Consider the following 27,937-nt stretch of genomic DNA (forward strand, 5'->3'; position numbering starts at 1 on the left):
ACCTAAAGTATTATTTCCTGATCATCAAACAACAAGGATGATTGTTAACAAACATTGCTTTATTTGCCCATTTAAGATTCACATCCCTTTTGTTGATATAAAAGACATCTACATATGATTCTGACATCTTGCTAAGTTGTATTTGGGTGTAACTCAATGCTTTTCCTTCACATTATTTTTTTTAAATACTATATTTAGACTTTGGATTGTAAATATAAATTGTTCCTTTCAAAACATCTGCCAAAAATCATATTGAAAGATACTTACATTCTATTAAATTTGGGTGCTAGAACTCTATAGGCAGTCTACCTGGAAAATATCAACTGGGGAGACATTCTGCCTGATATGTCTTATACTTCCCTCCCTACTAGCCCTGAAGTTCTATTCTCTTCTGACCACAAAGGTACCTGTCCTTCCCAAGCTTAGGTCATAGAATAGACAGTCCTGGTAAGAGTTTTGGTCTGTAGTGGAAATAGATAATTCTCACTGTCATGAGTACCCAAATTCATCAAATCTTTGTAATAACCTTTTCAAAAAGTTTTATTGAGATATAATTTACCTACAATAAAATTCACCCACTTAAAGTATATAGTTCAGTACTTTTTATTATATAATAAAAATTAAAAAAACGAATGATCTCAACAGGAAATAAATAAGTTTATTCTTAAGAAATTATATTTATTGAACTTTTACTATGTGCCAAGCATTATTCTGAGCACCTGCTTTTGTATGAAATCATTTAATCTTCGTAACAATCCCATGAGATCGGTACCATTATTACCATTTTACAGATGAAGTAACTGAAGCACAGAGAGGTTAAGTAACTTGCCCAGAATCACATTGCTAGTAAGTGGCAGAGCTGAGATTCAAACTTAGGCATTCTGGCTCCTACAGCCTCTTTTCAACTATTGGGTTATACTGCCTACAATAGACAGTTTATTGGCGTGTTGTGATGCTGCTAGCTCCTGAATGAGATTTTTTAATAAATAAAATGTTTCACCTTTATGCAGAGAGCCAAATTTTCATCCTGAAACAAGTTATTTAAGACTACATTTATGCTTAAATTTTAAAGATTTTTGTATGTTCCCTAAAACCATGTTTTTAAACACGGCTACTTTTTTCCTTTTGATATATTTTGTATTTAAGTAAAAAATCCTGTACTATGATTCTTTAAAATGTTTGTATCTTTATCATACTTTCATTTTTAACATGTTCTTTAAAAACTTTTTTTTCTTTTATTGTTATTCCATTTCAAGTCTTAGTAGAGTTGAAACTAAGACTCATGGTTTCGTTATATTTCAGATTTTTATTCACTGTCTTGTGCCTTAAAAGTCTGAAATGCACCCCTCCGGGTTTTCTTGAACCTCCCCTTTTTTTTTCATCCTCCCTGTTTATTCGTAACAGCTGAATTGCTTTCTTTTTATTGTTTGTTTTCTTTTTTCAGCAATGCAGCCTTTTAGCATGTCTTACAGTTTTGACTTGTCAGGTAAAAAAAAAAAAAGGCACTTTCACACCTGACGTGGGTTTTGTAGTTTCCATGAAATACATTTCATTCATCTGCTTCTTCAAACATGTCAGAAAAGAAAAATGAAAGGCTTATTCTAAGCTGTGGTCAGTAAAAAAATACTTTCTGCTTATTTGAAAAACAACGTACTTAAAAAAAAAATTAGAACTGTAGTAAATCTGTTGCCTACCAAGGGATTGTGGAAGAACCATTATGGTATACCTATGGTTATGGAATATGGCTGTCAATCCTAGTGGTCACTCCCACTCACCCACTCTTCTAAAGCAATGCTGTCGAAGTCTAAAATAGAACTTTGCCTTAAGAGAACAGAAAATACTGTCAAGAAACAGTTTTGACGTTTCATATTCTCTAAAGCACTTAAGTAGCTAAACTAAAAACTGTCAGCTCCTTCAGAGGACCACCACTCCTCAGTTGATGAGCAAGAGCTGTCTTTTCTTTCTCTGTGCTTCCTGTAGATAGAGCCCAGTCACAAATGAATCTGAGTGCTGATTAAGACTATAAAAACAGAAAAGTATTGTAATGGCTTTGGTTGTGAAATATGTGCCCCAGGTTTGTAGTACAAGTTGAGACCCCTTCTTTTAAATAGACAGGGGTTAATAGTGAAACAAGTAACTATTAATGACTAAACTTGATCTGTAAAGTCAGCCCTCCTTTTAAATTGAGTTTTTAAACTATATATGAGCGAGTTTTCCAAGCCAACTTAATCCCAATAAATTATTTTGCAAGTTACAGTTTTTAATTTTGGAAGCTGCTGTTTTGAAGATAAAATGTTGGGACTAATATTTTCTTCCAGAATTTTTTTTTACTTGCAATGGAATTGTTGGCATGCTTTATGTACAAATTCATGTTTAAAGAGTCAGAGAGTTCTGGTATCATATTCTGTCTATGAATATTTACTGAGTACCTTTCAACTGCTAAACTAGTTCCCAGCTGTTTTTTAAATTTCTGTTTATATTTGTAGGTCTCAGATATGACTAATATTTGTGCTTTCAAGAAACTCAGATAAATATTTTATAATCTTCACTTACTACTTTTGACTGACCACTGAAGAGCTTTTTCTATTTTCTTTATTCATTTGAAAAGTTTTTCATTTTATCAACCAGAGTAATCTCATAAAAAAATTTGGTCTGAAAAATAAACTCAGAAATGTTTTGGAATATGTATGTTACTGCAACCCCCCAAAAGTTGGCAGTATATATGCAGTATATATTACAGACTCTTCTAACTATCCATTGAAGATGTTTCCATCAGTTGGACTGTATGAAAGCGGCTGGCTACCCAAACTCATTGACTATTGGCTCACACAGGTTAGGCACAGGTGGCTGCACTAGACAGTATGCATGCCCACATGCATGAGACATAGGTGTACTTTGTCTTCTTATAGCTTATATGATGGGTTCTGTGTTGGGAAGAAAGTGCTTGGTGCTTAATCTCCTTGATATAAGAGGAGCAAAACATTTTTGTTTGCTTTCACTGCTTATCATTTGCTGTAATTTATTTCATACTTTAGTATACTTCATGATTGCCACATGCTTCATTCTTGATTTCTCATGCTACTTTTATATTTTCATTGTTGCATTTTGACTAATCAATTAAAATGTCCCAAATTATAAATGGAAAAGATTGATTCATTCTTCTAACCTAAATGCAAAGATTGGAATGCATTTCTTCTCAAAGTTGAAAAATTAACAAACAAAGGAGTAAATATTTAAACATCTAGTATAGATAATGCCTCTAAACTTAAGTGCAGAATAAGACATAATAAAGTATATCCTGTAGTTTAGGCATGTCTTAGAAATATTAATTCTTAGTGGTAAATCCTAACAATCCATTCAGCATTAATTAAAGTAAGTATAATTTATTTTTCCAATGCAAATATTAAATATATAATCGGTATCCCAGTTATATTTCCTCCCACTAAATAAGGCAGCAGCTGGTTATTATATAAAGTTATTACATAAAGTATTTAATATCATGGTTATACATTTTAGGTTCAGAATCTAAGGTATGTGACTTCTAAAGCCATATCTATCATCTTAAATATTTTGCTTCCTTATCAATATTACCAGTTTTTTCTCAAGAAATTCTGACTTATACAGAAGTACAAAGCTTTAGCTAAGTATTTGGTTTTCTCACCTAATACACTGAATTAATAACGAGGATTCATACATTTAAACAGAAAAGAATAAGTCAATCAAACTACTTTTAAACATCTCTTAAAAATATGTTCATACTGGTTCTTTTACAATATGTAATATGAGATAAAATCACATACAGTATTTAGTCTTATATGTGGAGATTATTCAGAAACCTGACTTATGTAGTATATTTTTTATTAATTCCATTTATCGCAAAGCTTTGAATTTAGTACAAGGTGTTTATTTTAGTAGTTTCAGTTAGTCAGCTCAAATACAGTTATCAGTCTCATAGTACAGTGTTTAGGCAATTAGAGAGCTATTTGGTAATTTCTCAAATCCCCTGCACTGAGAATGAAATAAACTCATGGCAGCCACTATCACTTAACAGTGTTTTCTAAACTTCATTTCAGATACCACCCTCATGACTTTTGCCAGACTTAAGTGCCTGCCACCGGTACTATTTAATTTGTTTAAATCTACCATAAATTACTTTTTAAAATGTCTTAAGCAAAAACATGCATAAAATTATGTATATGATATAGTAGTTATTTTTTTCTGAAACAGTAAAATAAATATATAACCATTAAAACTGTTGCAGTGTTCCTCTATGCACTACTAGTGTTTTCATCCTTAGGGAAGCTCTGACCTGGCAGATTGGGAATATGAAACTTGGGAAGCTGACTACATTCTTTTTCTCACCATACCTCCAATTTGGGAGCCTTGATTAGAATAAGGGTAGCTAAGAGGGGTGAGAGATGTATATAATTTTAACATTGTGCTTTCTCTTGAAAGACTACTATGACATGAACAATTCTATACCAAGTGCGTAAAATAAAATATACTATGGTATAAGATTTTTAAAAATATACTTCAAGACTATATTTAAACACTTCCTTTTTCCTTGAATATGAATTAACCGATTAGCCCAATCATTTTTTTCCTTTGCTTTCTGGAAAACTTTTAAATTACTCTCCTAATTGTGGCAGCCTACTGCTCTCTACACCTCCTTATGAAAGATTTACTTAAAGATTTTAAACTTTATAATTTGTGTAATAACTTACTGCTTTTGCCCTTCTGTCTCCTTCAGCATACCTCCTCCCCCAGTTATGCATTTGTTCTAGCTACTTAATACTTGGAAAGGTAATAACAAAATTAATGCATGTGTTGTCAAGGTTTCTATTAGAAATTGTATGTAAAATGATTAATGATTGACAGGTATGTCTACTTCCTTCCTTTTTCCTTTCCTTCTTCCTTCCTTGCCCACTCAAACCCTTCTAGTTCACAAGGGCATGTTCTCTGACCTTCTTGATATCTAAAAATAAGCAGAAATTGTAAATATTAAATTAGATATATGTCATTTATAATAAATAATGTACATGATTCTTTTAAATGATGTCAAGGGACACTGTATTAGAACACACAAATGCTGAGTGATTAGTGGAAATCTACCTCTTATACTTCAAGCACATAAATATTATATGTTGGGGGGAAACTATTAATAGAATACTTTATAATGACTTCAGTTACAATGTTTTCCCTTCCTAAAGGAGCATTGATCATGACTTTTTCACTTCAGTGCCTATTGTACCCTTTACCCCCAACTACAGGAGCTTCACAGACTGTTCCATGTTCACAGATTAGTTCATGGTGCTGGTTTAGAACTTAAATTATGCAGTGACTGCTTTTTCTCTTTGTTAAATACTCTGATTTAGTAGTTAGTTATTAAACTTAGTCCATGTTTAACACTTCATTTGAAATACTGAAGAAAATTAATTCCACTTGCATTGGAAAATTACAAGCTATAGAACAAAATAAAAGTGGCCTTTAGAATGAATACTAATAAGGATTCAAGTATCAGCTCTGCCACAGCTGTGTGACTCTGGCTAAATGATTCTGAGCCTTAGTTAACTTGCTAATAAAGATACAGATCAGCATTAATTATTGCTAACATTCATTGTGCTCTGCCTTTTTTACACACAGTATTAAGTATTTTATCTGTAATTGTTAACTTATTTAATCTTCACAACAAGACCATGTCTGTTTTTAGCACATTTAACAGATGAGGAAACGAGGTTAGGTAACTAGCAATCTATACTCTGTCATCTGTGCTCTGTACTCTGCTCTATACTCTGTACTCTATACTCTGTACTCTATACTCTGTGCTCTGTACTATGTGCTCTGTGCTCTGTACTCTATACTCTGTAGTCTATATACTCTGTATCTGTACTTTGTAATCTGTACTCTATATTCTGTACTCTGTGCTCTGTTCTCAGTACTCTGTGTTCTGTACTCTGCTCTGTACTGCTGCATTTCTTTCATTTGTTATATTGCCTTTCCATCCAGATTTGAGCTCTGAATAATCTAAATCAGTTTTATCAGAGAGAATGTATCCAAAATTCTTTGTGTTTCATGTTTATATAAACAGATTATTGGCTATTTTAAATCAAACCGTTTCATATCTTAGAGCCATAAGCCTAATAAGGCTTTATGCATGCCATCACTTTGAACCATCTATCACTAGCTCGTTAAAGGCTATAAAGTAAATTTAGCCTCTCTGGGCGTCTTGAAAATAGAGAAGTTGAAGTCAGTTATATCTGTAGGATTTCTGCCAGCTCTAAATTCTAATCTATAAGTGTGAATATATAATTAGTCAGTTTTCTTTAATTGAATCCAACAGTTAATAGCTGCCAAAAATGTTTTATATATGTAGACATTACTGTATCAAGCCTCTGTGTTGTATTTGCGTGACATTTTTGTATCAAGCCTATGTGTTGTATTTGTGTGAAAACTACATTATTCCACTGATTACCTTTCTTGGCTCAAGAAAAGATTAGCTTTCTTCTTTCTTTTGCCAGATGGAAGTACCCCTGATTCTCCAAAGAACATGGTGGAATCATCGATGGTGAATGGAGGTTTAACATCACAAACAGAAAATGGGTTAAATGACGTGCAGCAGGTACCTGTGCAGCGGAAGAAACTCCTGAAAGCTCCAACTCTGGCTGAACTGGACAGCTCTGACTCCGAGGTGTGGTCCCGTGGGGTCCCGTTTCACAAATCTTGATTCGAAGTTCGGGATGCTAACTCTCTGACTTTGTTTACTAATCACATTGCTTCCTTTATCCCTTCCTATTTTTCAAACAGTAAAGCTAGGATTAAAATTCATTAGTTTAGCAGGAAATAAAACAGTGGATTACTTACTATTACTTAGTAAAGACCAATATCATACCCATAGTTTATAGATTATGTTTTGAAATATTCATATAATCATAGATGATAGTGGGGTTAAAGTAAATCAACAATTTTCAAACTCATATTATCTTAAATATCTTTCCCTTTTCAGGGGGGAAGGAAAAAGAAAAACATTTCCATTAAAAATACTTACTGTGATATTATCCATTTATTTCTCTCTCTAAAACACACACACACACACACACACACACACACACACGCGGTTGTTATTTCCAACTCTCGGTTATGTTAGGGCACTTAACACTGTAATATCCTTATCCATTGATTTCTGTCTCTCCCACCAGAGTGCCAGCTCCCTGGGAGTAGGGACTGTGCTGAATTTACTTTATATCTCCAGTTCCTAAGACCCAGTAGACACTCATGTATTTAGATAAATTCATACTAATCTGTCAGAACAACAATTTAAGTTAAAAAAGCATCTACCCGAGGCACTACCCAGCATGGTAGCCACTAACCACTGTAACTATTGAAATTTAAAATAAGTAAATTTAAAACTCAGTTCAGTTCCAGTTCTCAAGTGCTTGGTAGCTACATGGGGCTAATGGTGACCATACTGGATGGTACAGATAACAATGCCACCCTCACAGAGAGCTCTGTCGGGACGGCATTGGTTTATAGCTATAGGGAGCACTCCTCCTTCACATCCACTGACCCACTTTTAACTCCTTTCTTTGTCCTCCTCCACTCACTTCCTGAGACAAGACTATATACCAGGCCATCATTAGACTAGTAGGCAGCCTGTACAATCTTCTTAGTTGTCCTTTTATTGAAGATATAACGCTAATCCCAAATCTAAATCTTGAGATGATTTGCTAGACACAGTTCTCTTAATCAGAGGGAGACCATTTTTGCACATCTACCCATCATCAATTCAGATATGAAGCAAGAAATAAGGTGCTGAAAAGAGAAGTGTTAGAGCTAGGTTTCAGCTAACTCTGACATTTGTCACTGGCTGCTGGTTTAAGCCGGGATGAGTCATAATTCCTTAGTGGTAGTGGAAATCTGAGATTCATGAAATACAGTGAATGATCTTAGACAAGGGCCTGGCACGAAGCATTTTTCTTCCTTCAGCTGCAATTTAAAATTGATATTTTTTTAAGTACTAAAGATAGATTAATCAAAGGTACTAAATGTGGAAATGCCTATGTTCTTTTTTTTAAACTTCTGAATATAGACTTTTAAAACTTCTAAATGTAATTTTAAAACTTATAAATATGTTCAAACTTTAACATTTAGAAAACACAGATAATCAGAAGTCTTTATTTTTAAACAACTGGGACTTCGTAATAATCAAAGTTTCAATAGTTTTTACTAATGAAACTCGGCTTTAATTTAATAGTGGTAGATTAGTTGTGTTCATCTTAAAAAGCTCTCTTAACTTTAGCTACTTTAAGATTATCTATCGACTGATTAAAGCCAACTCAGAAGAATGTCTGTTGTAAAGCCTGATAATTAACTGACATTTCTATAGACATGAACAAAGTAACCTCAAAACTCAAACTACATTTCCTTACAATGTGAATTAGTGATGACAATTGTCCACATGGAAGCTGCTGTGGGTTCTGGCTCTGGCTCTGTAGACAGGGCACAAGGACAGGTCCCTCATCTTGTCAGCCATCAGTGTCCTCCATCCAATGAGTTGATGGAGTTGATCCCAGGATCTTCAGGTCTCTTCCAATGATAGAACCTGGAAGTTCTGCCCAAAAGTATGAACATGGAAAAGATGTTCAGGAATTCTGCCTTTTCCAAATTGATGGGTAGGTATTCATTTCCCCACCTTAATTAATTCCTGACATCAAGGAATTTCTCAACCAAGATTGATTTATCTCGGGTCACGTTTGCTCACTTATAAAAATGACCACAAATACAGACAGATACATCCCACATCACATTGCACAAACTGTCTTCATTCACAGTTTATAGTAATGTTGTTCCCTATTTTTTATATATTCTGTAACTCTTCATTTGTTCATTTCACCAACTTTGTTTTCCCCATTGCCATTCCATTTTTCCCATTCAAATATTTATTGAATGCCTTCAGTAAGAGCTAAGAGGGAGACAGAAATACGATGAGCTTTCCCCTCCCATTGCTTATAGTCTAAATGGGAACTATAAAACATACACCTGAGAATAATTACCTATGTTTAGTGAGCACACATGGACTACCAGGAGCTGTCTGAGGCTGTGTAGTGTATGGTGTAGTGTGCCACTACCGGGGTTGGGGAGATGGAGAAACCTCATGGAAGAGGTAGGATTTGGGCAATAGAAGCAAGTGAGCAGAAGAGCCTGGCAGAGGTTTTCCAACTTTATTGTGTGACACATGCCATGCAGAGTCACAGCAGGTTTCTATATTTCTCCCCTACTGGCCCAGACTTTCCCTGAGGGCGGAGAAGCATCTGATTCAAACCTGTCTTCTTTACATCAACTATGCTGACTTATCTAATGAGTTCCTGGCTGAGGTTGCACCATGAACAAGACTAAGTCAAGGCTCGGGGCTATAGTTAGAAGAAAGTACAGACCAAATAAAGAGAAATCTCAGAAAAGCTGGTCCTATTCTTTTTCTTCCATCCTCTCAGTTTTATCACCTGTTTTGCCATTTTTCTTCCTTCCCTCCCATTAATGAGTGTTTTCCAAACTTTTTAAGCACCCAAACTTTTTTTCACATCAAACCTACAGAAGCGTAATGTCTGTCAGCAAAAACGGAGAGCGGAGACTAGAGCCCTGCCAACCACCACCTACCATCTTCTGGGGCCTCCCCTAAGGCCTTACTGAGCAACGTGAGATTCCTTTTCCATTCTAAAAGTAGGGTTTCACTAGGAAATTACAGTACTCAGCTAACACTGAGCTTCTGGCTAATGGATCTGCCTGCCTCCCCTGCTCCTTGCACAGGCCTCTTTGCCTACCCTCCATACTGAAGCACTTGCAGTGTTAGAAGAAGAGACCAGAACCTCCCCTTAAGGAAGAAGCAGTGATGTTTCCAGCTGCAAGCTGAGCACTTTATGCCCTACTTATGTGGGAAATACTATTATGCATGTTTAAATTTTTTCTCTTACCATGTCTTATCTCATTAGAGATTTCTTTCACATTTTAAGAAATACCTTCTTGCCACCAAAATACCAGCTTTATGATAAACTCTTTCATACATGATCTCATTTAACTTCCTTTTCCATGGGGACTTCATATTAAGAGATACCTTCCACCATTGCAGAATATCACTTTTGCTCACCTATATATATGCTTTTTATTTGATTACACGGTCCACCAGAAATTTCCTATTGCCCAATGCTGTCTTTGAGGTTTAACTTAAACTTGGATTCAAATTATCACAAAGAACAGTTTACTACTTAAATAATCCCTATTTAGTTCCAAATTTCCTATAATCAGTCAATATATTATTATAAATCAAATATACTTATGAAATAGAATATTAATGAATTATTTACTTTATCAATGTAAATTCAACTGCTTTATGTAAAAACAAACACTCCGTCTTAGTAATTTTAAGAACTGTAAGACACTGGCCTACATTTTAATTTTCTTAATGCCATAAGTTCATTGTTCAATCGGGGAGATACATTTTTTTTTTTCCCCTTTCTCTCAAGAACTCCAGTTGCAAAACCAGCAAACTGATTTTTTCTCTTAGACTTACCCGACAGCTTTGTACATTTGAATAATAATAATAATAATAATAGTTAAATAATAATTAAATAATAAGCATTAACTTCAAGCTGGGCTTGGTGTATTTTGAAAGATGCTAGTTGTTAAGCTTGGCCATTTGTAGTAGTCCAGAAATCTCTTTAGGCCTTAGAAATAGGTTATCAAATCTGCTATTCTGCTAGAACTAGAACTAACCCACATTGTTTACCTAAAAAAAAATATCATGAGCATTTTCCCATCTCATTAAATACCCTTTTCCAACATGATACCTAATATCTGTGTGGTATTCCATCATAATAATTTACCATATTTAACCAGTCCCCTATTTTGGAACATTTAGGTTGTTTCCAGTTTTTTACCATTACAAATAGCAGTACTATTGTAAATATCCTTATGGTACATTTTTGTTTTGAAATCTTTCTCAGAATATTTCTAGAAGTATTTTCTACATGAAACAATGCACATTTTTATAGCTCCTGAAACATATTGCCAAATTCCTTAGAGAAAACTATAATACTATTTCATTGAGCTAATAACTATGTTATACTTTAGGTTTTATAAATTCATAGTCTTCACAAAGACCCTAGAAAGTATTTATGATCCTTATATAAAAGATAAGGAAAGAAAAAGCAGAAACTGTTTTTGAACTTAGATTGTTAAGGAGTTAGTAAGTGATAGAGTCATATTTGAAACCCAAGTGTAACTCCAAAGATTGCATATCTCATTAACTTGCCAGTATTCCAGCTAGCAGTATATGAGAATGCCTGACTTTTTAAAAATTTAAACTGGAAGGGGTCTTAAAATTTTGTTCAACATCATTATTTTTCAGTGATAAAACTGAGCCCTTAGTAGAGACAGAGACCAAGTGTAAAAAGTCACATAACTTTTTAAGTAGCAGAATCCCTACTAAGCTAGACCTCCCAACACCAGACCTTTTTTCCATCACTCTTTTTTTTCTCTTCTGAGAAATCTAACTTCAATGTTTCTTGCTTCACTTTATTAATCTCTGCTAGCTTATCCCAGGTAACATTTTAAAAATGAAGATAAGCTTTGATCAGAGCCATATCCGATCAAAGCTTTTAGTAGGAAATCTAAATAAAGGAGTTATTATCTGAACATTCACTGGACTTTTTTCAGGAAGAGGAAGATTTTCATTCCTGTTAAATGAGTTAGATGCCCAGACTGGCCTCTAAGATGATACTGGCAGCCTTCAGTGACATTGCCATCCTTGGAGCAAAGCAACAGTGAAGCACTGAAAGTTCTGAAAGGGACTCCATTGCAGCCAGAACCTGGTTAAGAGTCACTGGTTAGGACGTAGAACCAGAGAAAGCCTAACTTAGTGAGTGTCAGAGACTAGTAATGGATCAGACAATACAAACAAGCAAATTTCAGAAACCAGGCCAGGCGGTAGAAAAGATTGATGTTCCAGAGATGTCAGAGACCTATCAAATTCCTTCAGAAAGGCAGAAAGCATTTCATCAATGGGAATAGATGTTACAGGGAAGCAGCAAGCAAGATTCCACACACAGATTCTCTCACTAAGGAGATCTGACCTCTGAAAGTCCCCTGGTTCCCCTTCTGGGTGTCTTTGTGATTCCTCTCAGGCAGGAATTAATCCTGGTGAAGATTCATTTTCAAGTAGTCAGAAAATGGGCAGCTGCCTGAAGTGGGCATGCAGGGACAGAGGACCATCAACAGCTCTGGGAACAAATCCCAAAAGGCCCTGAATTATACCAGTGTCCCCACAACTTTTCTGTCTCCTATAGACTAACTTGCATTCATTCCACCTGCCCCAGGACAGGTTCTTGGCTGTTCACAGTGGGAGCAATTAAAATCAGTGAAGGAGAATGAATCAGTGAAGGTTGAAAGGTGTGGATATGTCTCAGAGTTCTGTAACATTAGGCTTTAAAAACTGTTTCTAGTAAAAGTGGGCTGAAGTAGGTGAGTCAGGGGGATGGTTTCTGCTGTTTAAATCAGGATAGCACTCAACTCATAATTATTTGGGAAGTGCTATGTATGACTCATTTTTTTCTTTTCCTAAGAGATACTCTTGACTTTTATTTTCTTTTGACCTGCCATAAGCAGAAGGAGGTCATTTTAGTTGCTTGCTAGCTTTTCTGGAGAGTTGTGTGACCTATATGGTGTCTGGGGTTGAGGCTTTGCTTACATTGCTTGATTTTTTTTTCCGCGGTAAGTATCAAGAGTGTGGAGGTCACTGTTCAGACCTTCTTTGTTTGAACTGTGTGGTTTACACAGCCTTTTTTCTTCTCTTGTTCTTTGACCAGATCCTTTGAATTGCAGCTTGTTTGAAACTAATGCTTTCAGCAGTAGGTTTTAGGTGAAGCCAGTTTTTAGTGAATGGCTAATTCTTAAAGTCACTTTAACTAAGTAGGTCAAAGAGAATTTTCCCTATTTGTCTTACATAATCATAGATTCATATATTAACCTAATTTTCTTTTATATTTAAAAATATTTAGCAGTTTTCTATAGGTATTATAGAAGTTAGTTGCCATCTAGTTAGTGTATATTCTGTCATAGAGTAGATAGTAAATTTTTCATGAATAAATATTGTGCTTCATTTTGGTATAGTCCAAAACAAATTAAGACAATCTCTTCTCACTAGAAATTGGAATTTAAATTTTATTTGGCACAATGTAGACACTTTTCTAGATTCACATGACATTTCATGAAATGTTTATTTTCATCTATTCATTCGACAAATATTTACTCATTACTAAGTGATGGGTTTGGTACTAGGTAACAACAATGAACAAAACATATGGCATCTATCTTCGTGGGGTTCCCAATCTATTACTTTTATAAATGTGTTAAATATTTTCCGTAAGTTATATTAACTACCATTTATTGTATGCCAGGTAATGTGTTAGCATTTTGAATATATTAGCTCATCTAATTCTTCCAACAACCCTATGAAAAGGTGGTATTATAATACCCTCTTTTACTAATGATGAAACTAAGATAAGAAACTTGCTCAATGTCACATCACTCTAATAAGTGACAAAGCCAGGACACAAACCCAGACATATCTAATTTTAGATCCCTTCTATTTTGTCTTCTACTTGCCATAGATTTTGGGCATTATAATTTGGTGCCTCATGTTAAAATAAATATTTAAGAGTAAAATGTTATTAATTAGTCTGAGGAATCTCTCTATTTCTCTGCCCGTACCTATCTCAGGAAGAGACTCTGCACAAGTCAGCCAGCAGCAGCAGTGTGTCCCCCTCCTTCCTTGAAGATCCCTTACTGGAGGCTGTGTCCACAAGGAAGAGTGAGTATTTGTGGCATAGAGAACTAGTGTCAGATACCTTAAATAATACACCTGTCCTGGAATAGGGAATCCCAGTGCCTTGTGATCATTTAGGGTAGAAAGAATTAAGCCTGGAATTTTACTAGTCAGGAATAGAAATATTCAGTTATATTCCTAGAGGGACATCAGAAGGTAAGACTAAACTGATAACTGGGCCTCAGTTTCTTAACTTAGATCAGTGACGTTTGCGTTTACACATAATAGTTGTAGGGAATAAGTTAATTCTCTATGTTTTTATTTTAAATTAATTACCTCCTTGTCTGGATTTAAGCCAGAACTTCTAAATAATCACACTTGTTATCACCTCCTCCTCACACATATATACATATCCATACCCACATACATGTGTAGATAGTAAAAACACTTTTTAACTTCAGAATATAAAGTTAAGTGATTTATAAATGCTTTTAGTATTATTTTTCATTTATAAGATCATTATAAAGGAAAAAAATTACATATTAAGGGAGAGGATTCTGGGAAGACGGTGGAATAGGAAGTACCAAGAGTTTTTCGCCCCACCTAGACAATTGCACTGGCAGAATCTGTCAGAAATAACTATTTTGGAACTCTGGAGTCTGTTGAAGGCTTATAATTTTCAAGGGGAGACTTGGATAGTAAACTGTGGTAAATTTCAGTCAGTTCTTAGCCTACAAGCAGCTACTTATTCTCCTCCCCGAGTCACATGACAGATAATTGTGTACTATTCCCGTAACCAGCTTGCACATAGTTTGTAGGAGCCAGGTGGGCAAAAAAGACCCTGTCTTCCAAATACTGGGACTCTGTGCTCTGATTGCTGCTTCTGACTCCAAAGGTGCAAAGAGGTGGGCAACCATTGTTGCATTTTTGCTAACTAACCCCCGCTCCAGCTCAAGTGACTTCTGCGGGATTAAAGGGCTGGCACCCTCCCCTTTTCATTTTTCACTTTTTCCCCTTTTGGAACCTAGGCATTATAGACTAGAACATTCAAAAGCAGGTGCGTATGCAAAAGAAATCAGAGAGTGACTACGCATGATTAGGGAATAACTCATAAAAGACCAGAGAAGATCTTAAGTTTACACCTCAGGCTGATCCTCAGCACAGAGACATGCTACAACAATCAAAAAAATAATACACAAAAACAATAACAAAAAAACAGCATACCCTGGGGAGAGGGAGAATCTCTTTTCCAGAGTTTACTACATTATTAGATTCAAATGTCCAGTGTTCAACAAAAAAAAAATCACAAGGCATATACAGAAACAGGAAAGTATGGCCCATTCAGAGGGGAAAAATAACAGAAATTGTCCCAGAAAAAAGATCTGATGGCAGATATACTAGACAAAAACTTTAATACACTATTTTAAAGATGATCAAAGAAATAAAGGAAGATGTGGAAAAATTCAAGAAAATGATGTGTGAACAAAATGGAAATATCAATAAAGAAATAGAAATCCTAAAAAAGAAACCAAAAAGAAATCTAGAGCTGAAAAGTACAATAATTGAAATGAAAAATTCACTAGAGGGATTCAGAGGCAGATTTGAGCAGGGAGAAGAAAAATCTATCAATCTTGAAGATAGGACAATGGAAATTATTGAGTCTGAGGAGCAGAAAGAAAAAAGATTGAAGAGCACCAGACAGAAACTAAGGGACCTGTGGGATACCATCAAGCAGACCAGCGTATACATTGTGGGAGTCCTCAGAGAGAAGAAAGGGGTGTAAAGAATATGTGTGAAAGTAATGGCTGAAACTTCCCAAACTTAATGAAAGGCATGACTATAACCATCCAAGAACCACAACTAAGATGCACTCAAAGAGACCCACATCAAGACACATTATAATCAAACTTTCAAAAGACAAAGACAAAGATAGAATCTTGAAAGAAGCAAGAGAAAAGTGAGTTAAAACAGATGAGGGATCCTCAATAAGATTTTCAGCAGATTTCTCATCAGAAACTTTGGGGGCCAGAAAAAAGTGGGCCAATGTATTTTTTTAAAAGTGCTAAAATAAAAAGACATCAACCACGAATCCTATGTCTAGCAAAACTGTCCTTTAAAGGTGAAGGAGAAATCAAGAGATTCCCAAATAAGCAAAAGTTGAGGGAATTCTTGACCATTAGACCTTCCCTGCAAGAAATGCTCAACAGAGTCCTGCAGGGTGAAATGAAAAGGACACTAGACAGTAATTTGAAGCCATACAGAGAAATAAAGATCTCAATGAAGGTAAATACATGTATAATTATAAAAGCTAATATTATTGTAACAGTGGTTTGTAACTGTACTTTTTATTTTCTACATGATTTAAGAGACTAATACATGTAAAGAAAAAATAATTATTAGTATAAAAGGTAGTGTTACTGTAGCTTTGGTTTGTAACTCCAAATTTTGTTTTCTACATGATTCGATAGACTAATGCATTTTAAAAAATTATTTGTCTTCTATGTTATGAGGCAATTTATAAAGATGTAATTTTGTGATACCAACAACCAAAAGTGATGGGGATAGAACTGTATAGGAGCAGAGTATTTTGTGTGTTACTGAAGTTAAACTGGTTTCAATCCAAATTAGAGTGTTAATAACTTTAGGATTTTAAATGTAATTCCCATGGTAACCACAAAGAAGATAGCTATAGAATATAAACAAAAGGAAATAAGAATTTAAACATTTCACTACAAATTCATCTAAACACAATTAAAGCCAGGAATGCAGGAAATGAGGGACAAAAAGCTATACAGCATATAGAAAACAAATAGCACAATGACAGAAATAAATCACTCATCAGTAATTGAAATTAAATTGATTAACCTCTTTAATCAAAAGACAGATTGGCATAATGGATAAAACATATGATCCAACTATATGCTGTCTAGAGTTCTATCAATAATTGTATGCCATCAAATTGAATTACCCAGATAAAATGGACAAATTCCTAAAAATGCGAAAACAGCAAAACGAAATCAGAAAGTAGAAAATCTGAATAGACCTATAATTAGTAAGGATATTGAATAAATAATCTTGTTATCTCCCAGCAAGGGCTTGGAACTGATGCTTCACTGGTGAATTCTACAACATTCAAAGAACTAGCAACTGATCATTATCATAATTTCTAAAAACAAATTTTTAAAGAAAAGGACACTTCCTATGTTATTCAGTGAGACTAACATTACCCCGATACCAAAGCCAGACAAAGACTACAAGAAAACTACAGACCCAGTACTCCTTATGAACATTAATGCAAAAATCTCAACAAAATACTAGCAAATAGAATTTAGCAGTGTATTAAAATGATTACACAGCATGACCAAGTGAGATTTATTCCTGGAATGTAAGGGTGGTTCAACATAAAAATTGGTAAGTGTATTAACAGAATGAAAGAAAAAAAGCCACGTGATCACTTCAATTGATGCAGGAAAAGCATTTGACAAAATTCAACACCCTTTCATGATAAAAACACTCAGCAAACTAGGAATAGGAGGAAACTACCTCAACATAGTAAAAGCCCACAGCAAACAGTATACTCAATGGTGAAAGACTGAACATGTCGCCTCTAAGATCAGGAACAAAACAAGGGTACCTCCTTTCACCACTTTTATTTAACATAGTACTGGAAATTCTAGCCAGAGCAATTTGGCAAGAAAAGGAAATTAAAGGCATCCAAATTGAAAAAGAAGAGGTAAAAGTATATCTTTTTGCAGATGATATGTTCTTACATGCAGAAAACCCTAAATATTTCACACACAAAAAAATGTTAGAATAAGTGAATTTAGCAAAGTAGCAGAATACAATGTCAACACACAAAGATCAGTTGCATTTCTATGCACGAGCAATGAACAATCTGAAAAAGAAATTACAAAAACAATGCCATGTATCATAGCATCAAAAAGAATAAAATGCTTAGGAATTCACGTAACCAAGGATGTGAAAGATTTTTTGAATAAAACCTATGAATCTTTGCTGAAAGAAATAAAGGAAGATATAAATCAATGGAAATACATTTTATGTTCATGGATTCATAGACTTAATATTGTTAGAATGTCAGTATGACCCAAAGCAATCTTCAGGTTCAATGCAATCGCTATCCAAATGTCAATGATATTTTTTTGAGAAATGGAAGGGAAGAAAAAGATTGTAAAATTCATATGAAATCTCAAGGGATTCCGAATAGTCACAACAGTCTTGGAAAGAAGAACAACGCTGTAGAACTCACACTTCTTGATTTTGAAACTCACTACAAAACTGCAATAATAAAAACAGTGTGTATTTTCAGAAAGGGAGACATATAAACCAATGGAATAGAATAGAGAGCCCAGAATAGACCGTCACATATGTGATCAAGTGATTGACAGGTGTGCAAACATCATTCAATGGGGAAAGGACAGTCTTTTCAAGAAATGAAGATCCACTGAGAAAACTAGATATCCACATGCAAAAGAATGAAGTTAGACCCTTACCTAATACCATACTCAAAAATTAATTCAAAATGGATCACAGACCTAAAATAATAAAACTTTCAGAAGAAAACAGGATAAATGGCTCAGGACAATGGATTTGGTAATGATTTCTTAGAGATGACACCAAAGTCACAGATAAAAGAAAAAATAGACACATGAAATTAAAAACTTTTATGCATCAAATGCACTATCAACAGAGTGAAAAAAGCAACCCACAGAATAGGAGAAAATATTTGCAAGTTATATATCTGATAAGAGATTAATCTCCAGAACATATAGAGAACTCCTAAAATTTAACAACAAAAACCTAACAACCCAATTCAAAAATGGGCAAAGAACTCATAGACATTGCTCCAATGAAGAAACACATGAAAAGATTCTCAACATCATTAGGGAAATCATTATTTGCATAAGAACTACAATGAGATACCACCTCAAAGACATTGGAATGGCTACTATCAAAAAAACAGAAAGCAGCAAGTGTTGGGGAGAATGTGGAAAGATTTGAACCCTTGCACGATGTTGGTGGTAATATAAAATGGTACAGATGCTGTAGAAAACAGTATGGTGATTCCTCAAAAATGTAAAAATAGAATTACAATATGATCCAGCAATTCCACTCCTGAGCATATACCCAAAGAAAATTGAAAACAAGTCTTAAAGAGCTATTTGTACATCCGTGTTCATAGCAGCATTATTCACAATAGCTAAAACATGGAAGCAATTGAAGTGTCCGTCAATGGATGAATGGATAAAACAAAATGTGTTCCATACAATGGAATATTAGTCAGCCTTAAAAAGAAGAAAAATTGTGCAATATCTACAACAAATAAGCCTTGAGGATATTATGCTAAGTGAAACAAGGCAGTTACAAAAAAGCAAATATTGTTCATGATTCCACTTACATGAAGATTTTAGAGTAGTCAAAATCATAGAGACAGAGGGTAAAATGGTAGCCAGGGGCTGGGGAAGGAGAGAATGGGAAGTTATTGTTTAACGGGTATAGAGTTTATGGGGATGGATGGTGGTAATGGTTGCACAGCAATATAAGCATATTCAATACCACTGAACTGTATGTTGAAAAATGGTTAAGATGATAAATATTATATATGGTATATTGTACTGCAAGGGAAAAAAAAAAACACACCAAGAGAAAAAACTTATTAAGATATCCTTAGAGCATTGCCTTGATTTCCTATATACATGGAGGCTTTAGTGGTTAAAATTCTATAAATAATATTTCGATTTATTTAAACAGATTATATCAAAAATAATAGGAGCTGACCTTGGTTATTATCTGTAATTGGTATTGTGCCTGGCCCATTAACTACTATAGAGACCCAATTAAATCACATAATGGATTTCTGTATCTTTTTTCAGATTGTGGAAATTATGTTCTTTGTTTTTCTTTAGTGATTTCTCTTGGTTGGACAGTCCAAATAGATGGATCCTATTTAAATTTGAATTGACTTTCAATTTCCTCATCCACTGCATTGAAATAGCCTTATTGTTTGCAGAGAGAGTCGGAGAAAGTACTAAATAAAACTCTGGCAGTATAATTTATTTCTCACGTTCTCCTTATGTTTTCAAAATGTGAATCCAGAACCATTCAGACACTAAAATATTCTCTTTAGTAGTGGTACAATATTAACATCAAAGCTGGAATTTATTTTTTGAAATTCAAATACATCTTGATTTAAAAACCAAGAGCAGAAGGTCTTGACAAACATCAAGAAGGAAGAGTTTTCATATTTTTATCTTTAAAAAGGAAAATGTAAAAGGAGGGAACTCTTAAGAATTTTGGTATGATTTGGGAGTCTTTTTAGATATACAGAATACATATTTTTACATGTTATTTAAAGTAATGCCTGAAACTCTTTAATTACAAAATTCTGTGGAAAATTACATGAGGGCATTTGTATGTACAAATTTGAAACTATACTTCCATTGTGTTTTATGTATGAATTTGAATGCATATTAGAAACTGTATTTTTTCACTTCTTCCTTGCAATTTCTGTAGCAAATTCGTCAACAAGAAAGTTCATTTTACTTTGGTTAATCCATTTCTATAGCGCCTCCAAAATTCTTGCCTATATCATCAACACCCCAGCCAGAGAGACGGCAGCCACCCCAGAGACGACATTCCATTGAAAAAGAAACGCCTACTAATGTGAGACAGTTTCTGCCACCATCCAAGCAGAGCTCCCGATCTCTTGTAAGTAACAGAAAAACTGCATAGTAACTTAAGGATCAGTTAGAAGACTAGAATCACTAGCTTCCTTGAGATAATAATTAGGAAAAAAAAACTTCCAAAGCTTAGAATTAACTTTAAATAACATTATTTGTTTTTCATAGCTAAAGAAAAGCAACCCTGACAGCAACCTAAATGAAATTTGACCATTCTTTGTTCATTTAAAGTACCTTTTTTTCCCAGAAGACTTAATGGTTGAAAGTATAGATTACTAAAGAAATGCTTTTTTCCTTTCAAAAGTTGTTAATCCACCTAAAAATTGATAAAACTAATAAAAAAACTTAGCAAAGTCTAGCTACAGTAGACTATTTTATTAAGGCAGAAATGCTGGGGAGAATTTTGATCCATTAAAAATCATTATTCATTGTTTCCATGTATGTTTTGTAATATTGGAGCTGAAACTGCTGCTTGGACTGGTTGACAGTTTTTGCTGTTTTCCAGAGACTTTCGGGTTCGTGTAGTAGCTACTCATTTCTCTGTGGGACATAGGACACAAGGCTCTGCCAGGAAGAATAGATCCACCAGCCAAAGGAGATCTGCAAAGATTCTTTTGTAGTCCCTCTTGACTTCAGAAATATTTGCAGGCAAGATGCAAGGCTTCGATCAATAGTTCTACTGGAAACCTAAGATCTCATGTTTTTTTAGATGCTCATGAATAAAAAACACTGGAATATGCTTAATCCATATTTTTAGGCTGTGATGAATTGTCGGGTTCAAATGAAGCAATAACAGATGTCCCTCTGTCAAAGTAGAGGGAGATAGTTTGGTTATTGTGAAGATACTAAGTTTGAACAGAGTTCACAGTGTTGAAATTTGATCATTCATCTCTATTCCCAAACAATATGATGAAAGAATTAATGATTTTATGGCAATTCCTGACAGGATTTCTCTTAACTCCTAAATAATCACTGAAATACTGATATGTGATGAATTATAGCCTCGTCAGTGGTTTAGCAACAGAAAAAGAGAACTCTAACCAGACAGGTTCAAACTTTAAAATCTGAAGACTTTTGTTAATGTGACTAAGTTATTTGCTTTAGCAGAATATACAATTATTGTCACAACTTAAAAATATGTAAGAGGGAACTCCTTTGTGATTTTTTTCACAAGTTCAATTATTAGGAGATTCTTCACATAGCTTTTCCTAGAAGCCAGTGTTTCATTTAGGTATTACCTGGCCTTGTGATCATGTGACATCATTGTTGAGGTTAGACTTAAATTTTAAAATTATCAGTCAACTATCAGATCAACTGCAAAGGAGTTTCAGGTAGTTATAGAAGTTTTGTCATGAAAGACTATCAGTGCACATCAAGGGCCCATGAAGTATATTTCCTGGCAAAGGGGAACTCTTAGTGTGTGGTTGGCCAGGCTGTGAGTTGTTTTTTTGGTGGAAAAGAGAGCAAAGTAAAACCAATCTGCAGTCACGGAGAAGGGTGTCGGTGGGAGAGTACCTCTGGACAATCTTGAATGGTGCTCAGGTTCCACACACAGGCATGCTCCCTCCAAGTGCCTTGGGCACCAGCTGAGACAAAGTAACTTCTAGGTCAAGTAATGACTTTTCTTGCTAGTAGCTTATCTTGGGAAATCCATAAAATCACACTTCTCTGTGGTAGTACTCTCTAGCTTGGTAAGTATTCTTTTTTAAAGTATGATAATTAATTTAAAATTTTAGCTATATTTTTGAAACAAGGAATCATTTTGTATTTATAATCCCTCAACTGAAGATGGCGGAAATGTCTTTGTTGTTAATCACTTATTTTTATTTTATCTCCCTCCCTTTTCTTAGGGTGTTTAAAAATGTAAATTTTTTCATCATTTTGTCAAATGATTGAGGGTGATGCCCATCTAAGTGAAAGGCTACTTGTCTTTAAGTACCTTCACCAGAGGGAGCAAGCGCCTGCTCCATTTTCATTCCCAGGCTCTCAGGCACAGCAAGCATGCCAGGGAGTCCAATTAATGAGACCGAGTGTTCACTGGAAAACTAAGTTAGAAAATCTTATATTCAAGTCTTTTCTGTGTGGACTCTGAGATTCCCTAGGAATGGCTTCATGGATGGATTACCGATTTATACGTATGGATGCAGATGTTGGTGTGGACACACATACGGCATCTACCATTAACATACTTTGTGGTGTTTTCGTTTTGTTTTTCTTTCATGCTCTGTAATCACTACCTTAGGTCACTTATGTTCAGCATTATTTTCTCCTTTTCTTTTCCCCCTGCCTTTTCTTTTTCCCTTATCTATTGTTCAGGTTCCTAGGATAACCAGTGTATGGCCAAGGACGCCTTTCCGACCACTTTTTTCTACCATACAAACAGCTTCTCTGCTCAGCTCTCATCCTTTTGAAGCAGCCATGTTTGGGGTAGCAGGGGCTATGTATTATCTATGTGAGAGAGCTTTTACCAGCAGGTGGAAATCCTCAAAGGTTGGCCTCTTTCTGCTGGTTCTGGGAATTATTTTACTCTATCTCTTTGACAGTGATACTCCTGCACTCTGCAAGAATTAACAGCTTAGATGGGCACTTTGCTTCTGATCATTGATTCCAATCTTTTGTAGGATGCATAGATCACACTATGATCTCAGTTGAGAAAAAAATAACTTTGAAAGGACAACAAACTCAAAATGCAGCATCAGATTATAAGGACCTGTGAGTGTTTGTCTTTTTGAATGACCTAATTTTACAGCAGGAGGAATACCACCTCCTTCTCCACGTACAGGGGCACTCTGAGAGCCTGTGGGGTGCTTTCCTCCCAGGGCCTTGCTGCCATCAGAAGAGCGTTTGCGACCTGCCAGGCTAAGTCGCCACCAGGGACTTCACCTTCCACAGTTGTGTCATTGCCTGTGTCCCGTACACCCTGCTGTGAGCTTCAAGAGGCTGTGTACCCATAGCATGTATCTCCCCTGGGCTCAGAGAATCTTTCTTTTTCCTAGCAACTTTCATAAAGCTGCTTTGTGATGGTTAGGCTGTTATATGATTTTTATGACAACTCACTTCTTTATAGGGAGATATTTTAAGTTTCTTTTTATTGACATGATTATTTTAAATAATTCTGCAGTTCATTATTGTTTTTAAGGTTTTCATACAGAATATATTTTTTAAAGGAAGTATAATAATTTCCAAACCCCAGTGAAATAAAAAGCCCTGGGAACATAGTACAGCTTCCCTGTCCCCAGCGTAATGTGCATGCTGACCAGTGTTGGCAGCAACTTTGCCTGTTCCACCTCATACAGGGTCTGGTTTCTGTTATTCTTTATTATCCATCTTGGTTTAGAAAAGAGACTCTGAATGTAAATGAGAAAAAACAAATCCGTTTCTCTGTTTATTTGTCATAAGATACAGGATAAATCTCTTCCTTTTTCCATTTTTAGATCTGGCCATTTGGGTAGTACAAGGTCAAGTGCAGGGATGGCATTTTAACTCCTGTCACTCCTACTGCTATTGCTGAAGATCTATCAACACTTTTATTTTTATTATCAGTCCTCCCCAAACAGAGATATCTGTATGCAAAATTGACATATTACTTTAGGCAAAGAATTCCCTTTGAGTTTTGAAGTTGAACTTGGAAAAAGAAAAGAGTAATTAAACTTACTTATTAGTTGCTAGTTTTATTTGAATTTGCCTTCCTTTAGTTTAAAAACTCAAAAAACAATAACTTTCAAATATCTGCTACTTATTTATGAAATTTTTGCTAATCAAGAACACTATATAAAATATGACTATTTCCATTTCTCCGTGGCTTAGTAACCAGATTTTACATTATGGTGTCTAGTTTCTGTGCTGCCTAACTCAGATCCCTTTTGAATGGTAAATATAACCAGAATCTTCAACAAAATCTCCCTAATTTTAGTGACATACACAAAAGTAAGTTTGAAAGACACATCTGTTCCTATAGCATATTAATCATTATTAAAACACTTCAAGATTTAGTTTCTCTTTCCTAAATTTGAGAGTCACATTGAAATACAGAGAAGCAAGAAAATTAGAGTTGTGCTGATCTAGTCCTTATAGTCCACGTCTCACCATGAAAATGAGCTTAGTGCTTGCTGTAGGCGTGACTGAGCCCAGTGTCACCATGGAGAAAGGGGCTGTTGCTCATGGTGAAAACCTTGAGTGCTCTTTACGTTTTGGAGCAGTGGTATCTCAGCAAGATCTGGTTAAGGTTTGATTTGGCTTTTGGGATGTTGACTTAATATTTTTTTCAATTAAAAAAAATGAAGACTATTCTAGTAACTTTATTATTTTCTTTCATGTTGCATTAAAGTTTTGTTGTCCTTGGGAAAGCACCAGAATTAAAACATTAGCATTTGTCCTGATGGAAATTATTTTACTAAAGGGTAATCTGCTTGAAATTTAAAAAAAGAACAAGAACACAAACAAAAAAATTTTGTTTGCACAATTTCTTATGATGTACGATGAAGTACTGAATTTGCATATGGTTCAAAGTAGTAAGTTGAAAGTATGCTTGACTAAGCCCTTGTATGACTTAAGATTGAGGAAAGGGAAGTACACACTACCATATATCAGTACAAGTGTGCTAGTGTACCCTGCAAATAAAAAGGATGCCATCTACTGGAAATATCTACTAGCCCAGGCCTCCAAGGTATAAAGTTAATTCAGTTCGCACTATTTGCCATCTTCCTAGCACGCACAGCAACAAATCTCAGTAGTGATTATCTGGTTATTTGTTATATTCATACATTACTTTGTTCCAAGTCAGCAATTTTGTCACATAGTTAGCTATCAGAAAATGTACCACAGTCATGCTCATCACTGATGCATGAAAATTACCATAGGAAAAGTTCTTATGAAATATGCTCAAAGTTGAGAAAAGCTGTCATTCAGATGTGTGCAGCCAAAAATACTTATCTAGTGTGAAGTTTTAATGGCCTGACCTTCACAGAGGCAGTGCCTTGTTTCATTTGACATGACACTACACTCTTCTCAGTGTGGAGCAAAACAGAGTTGATACTGAACATGTCAATTTAATCCTATTACCGTTGAAGGCTTTCCCCATCGAAAGAGAAAATTCTGTGATGGTGATTTTTCAAAAAGTATTTTAGACATCTTATAGCAAATGATACAAAGTTTCTGAACAAACTATCCTCCCACCCTCCAAATACTAAGCTCTTCATCTTAAAATTTCAATTGCAGGGTTTTTTCCAAAACATTTTTAAACAAATTTAACTTTCCTTAAGTTACCATGAACAGAGACAATTTTGTATTGATTGTTAGTAAGAATCAGTAATTCTTCAAACTACTTTTTTTAGTAAATGCTAATGTTTGTCAAGTTTGCAACCTAAATTTGTTTTTGTTTTTCTCTGATTGAAAGACAGAACTGAATGTTAAAACTGCATAAATGGACTGCATTCATAGTCATGTGGTTTCTCATTTGGCTTGTTTGATTCCAGAATGCCTGTGAGAAATGCTATTGTGTGTATGTGTGTGTGGGAGTGAATTATAATGTGTTTGTACTGAGAACATTGAGTTTCAGTGTCACTACACCACAATGGCCCTTGTGAAGCCTGGCAGGGTGCGAATGCACAAGACTGTTCTGTCTTTCTATTAGATCCACCAATCAAGAGCAGGGCCCGATGGGGAGCAGATGGGTGTGAGGCTCTTTATTCAGTGGGATCAGTTACATCAACATCTTCCTCAGCTGTTTTTAGGGAAACCATTAGCATAACACTGCCAACATAAATATTTATTGTGAAATGCTGATTTTTGTCCACATCTTTTCCAGTGCTGACTATGCATTCAGCAGTTCTTTGAAAGTAATAACAAATCTGGAGAACTGTGTGGCAGCCTGTGGAAATTGCTTTGTGGCTGTAAACTGACCAGTAGTTACATGTTCCAGCTCCACTCCTACCATTAGGGTTTTTCAAGGTGTGCTGATGTAACTTACCACTAAACAATGCTTCTCCATGTAAATTACTAACCTCCTTCTTTTGGCTATTCTGGGTACCACAAAGCAGTTTTAAAAACAGTACCAATGTTGTTGATTTGCTATTTATCTATTAGCATATAATCTACAATACAACACTAAGTAATGTCTGTGTAATCATAGGTGACAACTGACATAAATTTGGTTTAGAACACTTTTTTCAAAATTTCGGTGCATAGATACGTAGCTCAACTTAATGGATAAGAGATACTTGAGAAATATCTAAACAAATGTGAGGAACTTTCATTTATTGGAAACTTCAGTAGGCTGAAGTGTTTCACATGGTCCCCAGTTTTCTGCCTTACATTGTCTTAGTTTAATTAGAAACTGTGGTCCCCAGAGTGAGCCAGTTCTGTTCCAATGTTCATTGGAAAACCTCTTTTCTTCTCTGAAGCTACTAACCCAGTGTCTGATCTGAAGGGAAATTTTGCAATGCCAGAAAAGGGGTGGGGGTGGGAATTTCTTATTCATGTGGAATTTTGAATTTCAGGAGGAATTCTGCTACCCAGTGGAATGCCTAGCGCTGACTGTGGAGGAGGTGATGCATATTCGCCAGGTCCTGGTGAAGGCAGAGCTGGAAAAATACCAACAATATAAAGATGTCTACACTGCCCTGAAAAAAGGAAAGGTAGAGCTGTTTAAAGTTGATTGATCAGCAGGGTTAGCAGAATGGTCAATCACAAGCATAGTCTCCTGAGGGAGATGTCTGCTGGCCAGATGGTGCAGGACTTCTAGGGGATTTTAGGAAGTAAGAGGCTTATTCTCCAGTAAACAGTTCCTGTTCTGCCTTGTTCACAAAGGGAGTATTTTTGTTTCTCCCTTAGAAATCAAAACTGTAGAAGGTTTAAAATAACAATAATAAATAATGGTATGTCTTCATAAAACCATGTCTGGCTGCATTTAGTCATTATACTGAGGTCCAAAAATTAAGTTCGAGAACTTGTTGCAACGGTGTTGCTAACTTTTTTTGCTATCAGAGGGATTATTCATTATGAATTTGTACCAACTGGACAAACAGTCAACCAAGTTCACTATTTGAAAGTGCTGAAAAGGCTGCGTGAAAAAGTTAGACAGCCTGAACTTTTCACCAACAATTCATGGCTCTTGCATCATGACAATGCACCAGATCACACAGCACTGTCTGTGAGGGAGTTTTTAGCCAGTAAACAAGTCACTGTATTGGAACACTCTCCCTACTCACCTCATCTGGCCCCCACTGACTTCTTTCTTTACCCAAAGATAAAGGAAATATTGAAGACATTTTGATGACATTCAGGACATCAAGTGTAATACGACAACAGCTCTGATGGGCATTCCAGAAAATGAATTCCAAAATTGCTTTGAAGGTTAGACTAGGCACTGGCGTTGGTGCATAGCTTCCCAAGGGGAGTACTTCAAAGGTGTCTGTAGTGATTGATA

At 35.3% G+C, this 27,937-nt stretch overlaps 1 protein-coding gene across 5 annotated transcripts in view; it reads left to right on the top strand.

Moving 5' to 3' along the window:
• The window catches only part of SPIRE1 (spire type actin nucleation factor 1), a 246,677-nt gene that overhangs the window by 204,136 nt on the left and 14,604 nt on the right, over positions 1 to 27,937 (top strand). For 2 of the 5 annotated variants that reach the window (XM_074340400.2, XM_074340396.2), the window contains exons 9-13: positions 6,498 to 6,688; positions 13,768 to 13,858; positions 20,397 to 20,539; positions 22,828 to 23,001; positions 27,009 to 27,146. In XM_074340400.2, the coding sequence (XP_074196501.1) occupies positions 6,498 to 6,688; positions 13,768 to 13,858; positions 20,397 to 20,539; positions 22,828 to 23,001; positions 27,009 to 27,146 (737 nt within the window). The remainder of the gene's footprint in view (positions 1 to 6,497; positions 6,689 to 13,767; positions 13,859 to 20,396; positions 20,540 to 22,827; positions 23,002 to 27,008; positions 27,147 to 27,937) is intronic. The other 3 variants (XM_074340397.2, XM_074340398.2, XM_074340399.2) reach the window with 3 other exon arrangements.

The sequence above is a fragment of the Rhinolophus sinicus genome, chromosome 4 (genome assembly GCF_057876585.1).
Source record: "Rhinolophus sinicus isolate RSI-liver-muscle chromosome 4, RSI-T2T, whole genome shotgun sequence".
In the NCBI taxonomy this organism is placed as follows: Eukaryota; Metazoa; Chordata; class Mammalia; order Chiroptera; family Rhinolophidae; genus Rhinolophus; species Rhinolophus sinicus.